The sequence below is a fragment of the Cryptomeria japonica genome, chromosome 3, assembly GCF_030272615.1.
Source record: "Cryptomeria japonica chromosome 3, Sugi_1.0, whole genome shotgun sequence".
NCBI classification, from domain to species: domain Eukaryota; kingdom Viridiplantae; phylum Streptophyta; class Pinopsida; order Cupressales; family Cupressaceae; genus Cryptomeria; species Cryptomeria japonica.
The window spans coordinates 766,853,677-766,864,330 of record NC_081407.1 but is presented as its reverse complement, the minus strand read 5'-3'; the positions used below and the strand labels follow the sequence as shown (position 1 = coordinate 766,864,330).

The 10,654-nt window shown below is 35.7% G+C and overlaps 1 protein-coding gene across 1 annotated transcript; it reads left to right on the top strand.

Moving 5' to 3' along the window:
* The first annotated feature begins 1,473 nt into the window (after positions 1-1,473).
* On the top strand, positions 1,474-2,352 carry LOC131061953 (probable leucine-rich repeat receptor-like protein kinase At1g35710). Its single transcript, XM_057995794.2, has one exon. It carries the CDS (start codon positions 1,474-1,476, stop codon positions 2,350-2,352), a length of 879 nt encoding a protein of 292 aa, XP_057851777.2.
* Positions 2,353-10,654: the final 8,302 nt, after the last annotated feature.

The following is a 10,654-nucleotide window of genomic DNA, read 5'->3' as shown; positions in this document are numbered from 1 at the left end:
TGCCTTTTATGGAATTAAGGGAGACCATGTGGGAATGTTCCTAATTTATTTAATTGAATTAAGGAGGTTATTTCTATGTTGGGTGTTGATTGTAATATAGAAATAGTCTGTGTATACTTGTCGTCTTAAAGGAAATGGTGTGATATGAATTGTGGATTGCAAGAGCAATTGTTAGGATGTTGTTGTGAATTGTACGTTCAAATTGTAAAAGTGATAGTAGCACCTGATAGCGGAAGCTAGCTATGGATTTTGTAATTGTTTTCTTTGAGCAATAAGAATACCAATACCTTGCCCCATGGATGTTTCCTTGTTGTCTTATCAAGGTTTTACCATGTAAATCATTGTCTTGTGTATTATTTTGTTATTCCATTTAATTATGTTCATTATTTCTTTGTAACTAATTTGTGTTGCAATAATTAATTTTTTGGGTTTATCCTTCCGCTTCCACAACATCAATGAATTTGAAGTAGACCTTGAAAGCTATTGCGAGTGCAGAAAACAATATTTCCATATGCATTTACAAACCTTTCATTTCTTAATTTCTGCCACTAGCATGGACGTCAACTTAAAACATGGGGTACAAATGTACATGGAGTAATAATCTAGATTCATTTTAGAGCATTAATCTAAGTGCTTCATCATTAAATTTGGATGAGAATAAGCTATGAGAAGATATTCAAATGAAATACCATTGGATATCTTTAAATATTAAAACAAAACATTAGATTTTGTCAATCTATGTTCAGTTGATTCTTGACAAGACAGTATCAGGTGTGATTTGGTCAAATTTAAAGTCTAAATTTTGAAATTGTAATAACCAAATATGAAGAATAGATTCTAACTTTATTCAAAATTACACTATTTTATTAAATATATATAAATAACTATTAAATCAAACAAAAAATTACTTAAAACATATAAATTTAATATTTTGAATTAATTAGATAATTGATTTTTTAATTAAAATCAACCATACGTCACCTTTTTTAAAAAAGAGTTTTATATATTTTAATTGGAAATTATTTGAAGTGGACCAAAAATAATTAAATAATTTTTGTTGTCAAATTAATCAAGGGTGGAATCGCGTAACACGGGGTTATTAATTTTAATTAATATACTATTTCACGTCAATTTCACGCGGTGATTTCGCCATTAGTTACTACTTCATTTTGACGCATTGATTTCGCCATTAATTTATATCATATTTCACGTCATTTTTACTCGGTGATTTCGCCAGTTTATTTAATCCTCTTTCCATCCCTAGTTTGATGCTTGCTCTTGTGTTCTTAGCTTACTCCATCATGGCTCCTCTTTTGTTGTTCCCTTTCATGTTTTCCATCTTTTCAATCTCTGCTCTCCCTCGCTTTCTCAATAATAATTTCTCTCATGAGCAACCACAATAATATTTGCTCTTGCAATTCAAAGCCGCTATTTGGAATAACAATAACACTTCACTGTTCAACTGGATTCCCCATGTACCCGTGTAATTGGACTGGCGTCACCTGCGATCGTTCTTCTCACTCTGTCGTCGCCCTCAATTTATCGAGCATGAACTTACACGGCACAATCTCTCCTGTCGTAGGGAATCTCTCCTCTCTTCGATCCCTTGACCTCTCCAAAAATGCCCTCGCTGGTACAATTCCATCTCAACTCGGCCGACTTCCCCATCTGCAGGTACTCTGGCTCTGTAGCAATCAATTGCAAGGAACCATTCCTCACTCTTTAGGAAACCTCTCCGCCTTAGTTGGATTGGCTTTGGGACAAAATGATCTGACAGGTACCATTCCTCCTGAGTTGGGCATGCTCCCTCACCTTCAGCTTCTTTACCTTTGGGGAAATAATTTATCTGGCACCATTCCTTCCTCTTTACGAAACCTGTCCGCCCTAGTTGAACTGGATTTGGGAATAAATAATCTCACAGGTACCATTCCATCCACTCTCTCCGGTTGCCGGCGTTTGTATGACCTGAGACTCAGCTTTAATCAACTGCATGGCAACGTTCCACACGAGCTGAGTCTCCTCACGAGTTTGAAGGTTCTTTACTTGGGAGCAAACAATCTCATCGGTACCATTCCCTATTCTTTTGGAAACCTATCCGCCTTAGTTGAATTGGAGCTGGCAACAAATTATCTGAGTGACACGATTCCTCGTGAATTGGGTATGCTCCCTCATCTTCAGTCTCTTAACCTACGGGGAAATAAGTTATCTGGCACCACTACTGATTCTTTAGGAAATCTGTCTGCCTTGACTGACCTAGATTTGCTTGTAAACCACCTCCAAGGCACCATTGCTAGTTCCTTAGGAAAGCTGTCTGTCTTGAAGTTTTTAGATTTCTCAGAAAACCATCTCTGAGGCTCCATTCCTCCTGAATTGGGCATGCTCACCCACCTTCAAGATCTTCACCTTCATAAAAATGAGTTATCCGGTACCATTCCCAATTCTTTAGGAAATCTGTCTGTCTTGACGAATTTAAGTTTATCAGAAAACCATCTCCAAGGCTCCATTCCTCCTGAATTGATTATGCTCACTCACCTGCATTATCTCTAGCTTCATAAAAATGAGTTATCCGGCACAATTCCCTGGTGAAATTTTGTAATGGATGCTACGAACTGAGACAGTGCAGCTTCTTGCAGTCTAACAACTACCATATTGGACCTTCCGTTGCATTGTCGCCATCCAATAGTTAAATTTTCACATTTTGGATGTTCCATTAAGTACTTGCATCTACTTTTAATTGAGCATTCAGGATCTAAATTCACATCAACATTAATCAATTGCAACAGAGAGCAATAGCAATTATAAGCTTGCGAACATTGGCAAGATTTACAATTTAAATTTTTTGTCGTAGGATTGAACGGTTGTCTTGATTGATAATTGAATAGAAATATGTATGCCTTTGCAACTAATATGACAGCAGGATAATCTGGCATTATCGATAGTGTTTAGTTAAATTTAAGGTAAGCCCATTAGTAGGTTTTCCGAAGTTATCGGAAGGTAAGAAGTTCCGTTCTTTCAGGTCTCCTCCTACTCGCATTTTCACATTGAGAAAAAGCGTTGCAAATGTTGGTAGCAGGTTTGGAATTTGACAGGTTAGATGGTCGTTTTTTACTTTTGAATCTTTTTTTATAGCTTAAATTTTTTTTTGGATCATATGCATTGACATGTTTTTTTTCTTTAAATCATATATATGACACTTGAAATTATTAATAAAATGTAAAAAAATATAGTAGATAATATATATCATATAATATTATAATAATTTATAATATTGATATATATTAGTTTGGAATGTTTAAATTATAATAATACAAATTTATTTAGAATATTTTGAAATGGAAGGATATAATTGTTTCTAATTCTATAATATTTCAATATGAATTTTTAAAATAATTCTATTTTTTCATATAAATTTAGAAACTTGTCATAATTGAAATGATAGAATATAATTGTTAAAATATTTTAATATGAATTTAGAAACTTAGTCAATTTAATTTTTTCAATATATTTAATAAGATTGTCATAGGAAGTTATCATATGATATAAAATTTTAAAATTTTGACATTTATTATTACTAAATTAGTAATTATTAAGGGTGAACTCACAATACCGGTTCCCACTTTTTGACCAATTTGTATAGATATTTTTCAGAATTTGTTTTATTTAGTTTACTATTTTCCCCATTCAATTGGAAGTTCATGATCGATGAAAAACTTACATTCATAAGAAATCAAATAAAAATATATTATTGAAACTAAATATATTAAAAATTATACTATCTGGGAAGCTTGTAATAAGGACTAAATACTGAAAAAAATAAAACTTCTAAATGAATTCATTTGACCCCCCAAAAGCTAATGTAAAATTAGTTTTTTAATCAGCATTTGATAGATGCAAAGGAGACTCCATTGCAAGTATGATTTAGAAGTAGAGAGGTTATATCCAAGAAATTTTGATCTAAGAGCCTTTGATCTAACTCTCTTCAATTAATTAATTCAAATGGGACCTCTTAAAGCTTAAATCATTATATTTTCTAAAAAATGTATGATTTCAACAAAAATCAGGATGTACCAAAAAGTGGGATTTAGCATTGTGAGTTCACCCTTAATTGATTATTATTTAATGTTAATATATAATATATATTATTGTATTAATTTAGAAACTTAGTAAATTTAATATTTTTTGCAGATATTAGTAATTTATCATTGTTTTCTATTTTTTTATATTCTTTTTATATATATAAGATATCCATATGATATGAATAAAGAAAAGGACAATGGTTTTCATTTATTTCCAAGAAAGATGTGTGTTGCATTTTGGTGTGGCTTCAATCTTTTACATTTATATTTTTTGGCACTTCATATTTTTCTTAAAATGTAGGTAGGTGTGGCCATCAAATTCTAGGCTTGAGGGTAGTATGAATTGATTAATAATTTAGCATTAATTGCTTAATCATTTATCATATTAATCAATCATTTATTTATTTATCATTTATCACATCACAATTATCATTTATTTATTATCCATCTAATACATTAAATAATTTGTTATCATCCTCCTAAGACTTGAAATGGTGTCCAATCTTATTTCTTTTTTGAAAAATATAACATTCCATTTGAATATGCATTAATTATGTCATAGGCGTTTTACCCTCACATATGGATATGAAAACATTTGTTAACAAAAAATATAAGCATTTAATTTAACATGTTTGTAAGTGTCAATGAACTTAAATTAAATAATTAAAATAAAATTAATTAAATAACTAAAATTAAATTAAATTACTTAAATTAAGTGCAATCACTCTTCATTTAAACTCGAGATGAAATATCATGACTCTAAGTTTGTTTATTAGAAAAATAAGCTAATTAAAATTTAAGAATTGTTTAAGAATTTAAAAATTAAATAAAATAACATAAAATAAATAACTTAAATCAAAATAAATTAAATAAATTATCTTAAATTAAATTTAAAAGCTAGATTAAATTAAATTAAATAAATTATATTACGATAAATTAAATAACTTACACTAAATTAAATTAATTGATTGAATTCAAGTCACTGGTCATTTAAAGTCGAGATGAAATATCAAGACTTCAAATTTGTTTATTTCGTGATTTGATACATTAAAATTAATATTATAAGTGTACTTTTAATACATAATTAAGAGAAAAAATAAGCTAATTACAATTTTAAAATTATCTAAAAATTTAAAAATAAAATAAAATAACTTCAATTGAATTTAATTGAACAAATTAAATTAAACTAAATAACTAAAATGAAATTGAATTAAATAACTAAAATATTTTATTTTGTTTCTTTTATTTTATTTTAATTTTTTAGTTCTAGACTCGCAAAATGAATTGAAAAACCTCCCTCAATCTATGGTTACTAAGTCAAGCTTATCTCTAAGCGTATTAGGCTCATAGATAGATGTAATATTCTTCATCAATAGAAACAAAACTCATTTAAGTTGACGTGCATTTGAACGTCAACCAATTTGTTAATTAAAAAAAGTATTATTTATTTTATTTAAATTATTTTGTTTAAATTCAAATTTTGTCACTCGTTCACAAGACCATCAATTTATTAATTTACTGTATTTATGTTTCGAAAAAAAGACTTGCCAAAGCAATGATAGTAAGACACCACAACAAGGACATTTTTAAGGAAGCTAAACTGAATCTCACTATTATTCAAGAATTTTTCTTTCTTGGTTTTTTGTGTTTTATAAATTGGTCACTTGTGTTAATATAGATATTTAAAATGTATTTATTGAAAACATATCAAAATTTTCAATACAAAATACTAATTTACCTTACAATTACATAAACCTATTTTATTGATTAGATATAAGCTTTACTCAAGGTTGATATTAATTTAAGGTTATAGTTAAGATTTAATTAGGATTAGCAATAGGATTCAACTAGGGTTGTTGTAAAGGTTAAGAGGTTAATGGTTAATTCTAATAATTGAATTCAAAGTTAATCAAAGATTAATTTGGAAGTATTTGGATAGAAACAAACAACATCTTTAGGTGTCTCTTTGGAATTGTTTTATCTACATGGAATTTTTTTTTTGACTATAACTTGCAAGAAAGTTTTTGATAATAACAGTAGCCAAAAACGAGGGGGCTGACCCATGGGTACAATTAGGAGAACAATGGAAGGACCATTGTCCGCAAACAATCAGCACATAAGCAGCCTTTTACCTCTATCAAAAACATAAACCATCATACGAGAGTTTATCAGCAATAAAATATTACGAGTCAGCATATACTTCTAGTGCCACGCAGGGCTATAAGCATTAAAATAAAAACATAAGCCGAAACTAGACCTATCAAGCTTACTACACCGCATAAACAAAAAATTCCTCCACATGTAGATAGTTAATTCTTTTTCCCACGGCTCTTCTTAGGGAGCAGCATCTTCGCCCATTCCTTAGTGAGGAACTTGAACAGGCCTTTAAAGCCCTCATCCTCCTTGGCTTTTCCTTTGTCCGCGCTATCCTGCAAAAGGCAAAGAGTAGTGGCCGAGCATCTCATGACATTCAGAGCGAATTTAGACACATCATGCATCTTGGACTCTGTCGCCTCCAGTCTGCTGGTAATCACCTGCATGTTATTAGAGAGGGCTTCTATATTTTTCCCGAGGTCCACCAAGTTGGGATCTTCTTCCTTCACACTACTGGCCTCTTCAACAACCATCACTTTCTCAATCCTAAAGGTCGGGGATAGGTAATTGGCAAGCTCTGGGCTCAAAGAGGCGGCCAGACTATCGGAAACATGGGTTGAGCTCACAGAAAGGGGGGAATGTTTGAGCTGGGCCTGGGGGGTTTTATCAATCAGAATGGAGTTGCCCGTGTCGTGCAAGGAGGAGGGGTCTCTTAGGGATTTATCAGAGGGTTTAGAGGCCAATCTGGTAGAGCGGCAGGGCATATTGGCATCTTCAGTAAAGTCCGGGTCCGAATCAATTTCTTGGATTTTAACTTTTTTAGGGGTTCTGACCTCCTTCGGGGAGTGATTCTTGGTTTTCTTACTGGAGGAGCCAAGTTCCGTGCCATGGGGGCTTGAATCATTAATGGCTAGAGGTTGGGTCGAGGGGCCGACATTGTGCATAGAAATGGAATGGGGCGGGCAGAGGGTGAGGTGGAAGTTGAACAAGCAGAGCATAAGGCCTTGGTGCAGGATAGGAAAGTCTTTTCCTTTCTTTTTGGTTTCAGCTATATCTTTAACGTTAGCATCCATCAAGTGCAACAAAAAGAACATAATGGAAATGAGGTCTTTGTTCCTCAAATGGTTCAGGAAAGGGAGGTGGTAATAGTAAAAAATGCCATACCTACCTTCGAGCGTGAAGTACTTCATCACAATGTAGCAGACTTCATCCCAAGGGTGTGGGAGTTCCTCTCTGTTAAAGCCTCCAGCCCTCTTGATAGGATTCTCGTCGTGGTAGAAAAAATGGTTAAGGCTGGTAGAGTCTGCAATGCGGCTCTGCTTTTTCCATTTTTTGCCCTCCATAGAGAGGCCCGTAGCCTAGGCTATGACCTCTTCATTAATTTTGAAGGAGATTCCTCCCACAGTCACCCTTCTATCCTCCCAGGAGGACACAAATTTTTTAGAGAGTCTCTCATCGTTGCTCTTCATGTTATCCATAAATTTGTCAATGCCTCCTTCGGTGCACACGAACCAGGCCGCAGGTTTGGCTTTGAACTCCTCAACTTTGTTGAGTTCCAGCCTGAGCCTGTCCCCCCCCCATTTTAGAATCCTCTAGCTTCGCAGTTTGAAAATAACAGAAAACTAGAATACAGAGCTGAAGAAAACTCAAGACGAAATGGTTAGGAAAAATGTGCCAGACTTGGGTTAAATGGTTGTAATAATCATAGTGATTATTAACCTTTAAGGTCTTGTAGATATCGTTGGCTTGAAATCTACTCGGAGCGTGCGAGCTATCACTCGGGCCAATTTGAGTTGATAGCTCATTGCTCGGGCCAATGTGAGTTGGCAACTCCTCAGCGCCGCCTTTTCCGTTGCCAGTTGGCACCATCCGAGTCATAAATGAATGGTAATCATTCCCGATGTCAGTCATTTCTTTATAAATTCATCCCCTGTGGTAGTGATGACTCTGCATATCTTTGCTACATGTCCTTTTTTGGTAGAAATTGGCAGGATCTCTGTGCCAATTTGAAAAAATTCATATATTTTCCTTCATCATTGGGTGGAAGGGTTAGTCCTTTCCTGGCATAAGGCTTTTTCCTTATCTAGGATTTCCTTAACTCTGATTGGTAGCGTATTGGGGTTCCTCCAGCATCATAAGCCCATCTGCAGCCTTCCTTCAACCGCCATGGAATCCACCACTCTATTTCCTTCTCTAAAGATGTGGCCTATGGTGAAGTCCTCCATTTTGACCAGCAACTGCCTGATATACCTCATAATGGGTTTCGCTTTCCACCTAGTTGAAGCCTTCCCTTTGATAGAGTCGATAATAACTTTAGAGTCTCCTTCAATTTCCAGATGCTTTATTCCTATGTCGTTAGCCATTTTCAGCCCCTAGAGGAGGGCCATTCCCTCAACTTGGGTGACCGAGCTTTCACTGTGGTTGCCAGCATAGGCTGCAATCATGTCCCCTAGTTGATCCCTGATGACTCCACCACCAGCCTGACTGTTGCATTGAGCAGAGCCATCAAAATTCAATTTAAACCAATGAATTCTGGGGGGAGACCACCTAGTCATCTATCTCTTTTTCTTGGTGTTGTCGTTGAAACGGTCGAATCTAGAGGGGAGCTTCCAGCCTCGAGTTATCTTCTTATCCGTCTCATTAGGGGGATAAGGTAGGATTATCCATTTTCTAGCTTCTAGATTCTCCGATATCAACTTGAAGCAGGTGAGGGCAACAGAGTCCAGAGGGGTCTCAGTGTCTCTGAAAATTCTATTGTTTCTCTCCTTCCACAAAGCCTAGTAGATGTGAGGAGGAATTTGTTTCCAAAGTTGAATGATGAGGGGATGATGGGAAGGGGGGGTCCAATCAAACACAAAGTTTTTTATATTCTTGTGGAAGACCCAACACAGACCACATTTCTGAAGCATGACAGACCAAATGTGAGCCGCAAAGGGACAAAGAATAAAAAGGTGCTCAATAGATTCCTCCTCCTTTTTACGTAAGCTGCATCTATTGGGGAGGTGGAATCCCCTCTTTTTCAAATTATCAAGCATGAGGGTTTTGCCATGCATGAGGGACCACCAAAAGAAATTAATTTTGGGAATTAATTGAGGGTTCTAGACTTTCTTCCAACCTTCCACATCTGCAATGGGTTTTAGGAGCTGAAAGTATGCAGATTGACTAAGAACTGGCCCGATTGAGTCTCTTTCCAAATGAAGTTGTCTTCGTTCGTGGTCATGGGAATTCTAGTTTTCAGCAATAATAGTTGCAATTCCTGAGCCAGGGGGACCAGGTTTGGTTGATTGTTGCAGATGGGAACTAAGTCCTTCCAACCACTTCCTAGGATCAAATAATCCACAGCATAATCCCCCAGGATAGCCTTGAAATGGTTCCTGATTTGATGAAAGCGAGTGTTGATTAACGATCTATCCTCAGTCCAAAAGTCCTCCCAGAATCTCACCTTTTTGCCATCTCCAAGCTGCCACTTCAGACCATCTCTGACCATCATTTTGATTTTTAGGATGTTGTTCCATAATTTGGAACCTTGGGGACGGTCAGAAGAATTGAGATTATAGAAGAAATGCTCCTAGTCCAAATACTTAGCTTTGTTTGATGTTGCACCAGTCCGCCTCCCCTTTAGCCAAGGTCCATCCCACCTTGGCAATTAATGCCTTATTGAGGGCATTAATCTTTCATATACCCAAACCTCCCAGAGATTTGGGTAGACACACAGTATCCCAATTGACCAGAGCTAGATGTTTCTTTTCCTCTGAGCTAGTCCATAAAAAGTTTTTTTGAATTTTTTCAAGTTTCTCACCCATGGTCCTTGATATTTTGAACATGGAGAGGAAGTAGACCGGAATTCCCTATAGGGAGGCAACGAGGAGCTGGAGCTTCCTCGCGCTACTGAGAAATTTCCCTTTCCATCCCGCAAGCTTTTTCTACATTCTTTCCAAGATAGAGTTCCAAAAGGTGGGGGTGACTTCCTTGACAGTGAGCGGGAGTCCCAGGTAGGTCCTCGGGAGAGTAGCCATTTTGTATCCGAGGATGGATAGGATTCTGAGTTGGAGGTCATTCGGAGTGTTGAAGAAGTAGAGATTACTCTTCTCATAGTTGATGCATTGTCTCGATGCCTTGGCATAGTCCTCCAAAAGGGTCTTCCAACCTTTAGCCTCCATGACCAAAGTTCTACCAAAAAGGAACGTGTCATCCACGAACTGATAGATATTAGTAGGGGGGAGCGTGGAGGCTACTTTGAATCCTTGGAGCCTACCATTGGTGACTAGATGAGTCACATTTCTGTTTAGGACTTCAGCTATCATGATAAAAAGATAAGGGGATAAAGGGTCGCCCTGCCGGATACCCTTCTCAGCTTTGAAGCCTCCCCTAGGAGTCCCATTTATCAGGACTGAGAATTGGACCATGGTAACACATTCACGAATCATACTCACCATTTTTTTGTTGAATCCCAGTTTTAGGAGAACTTTGAAAAGAAATTCCCA

What these genes read in the sequence shown, in the direction of transcription:
- LOC131061953 (XM_057995794.2), top strand. Translation starts at nt 1,474, where the DNA reads ATGTACCCGTGTAATTGGACTGGCGTCACCTGCGATCGTTCTTCTCAC.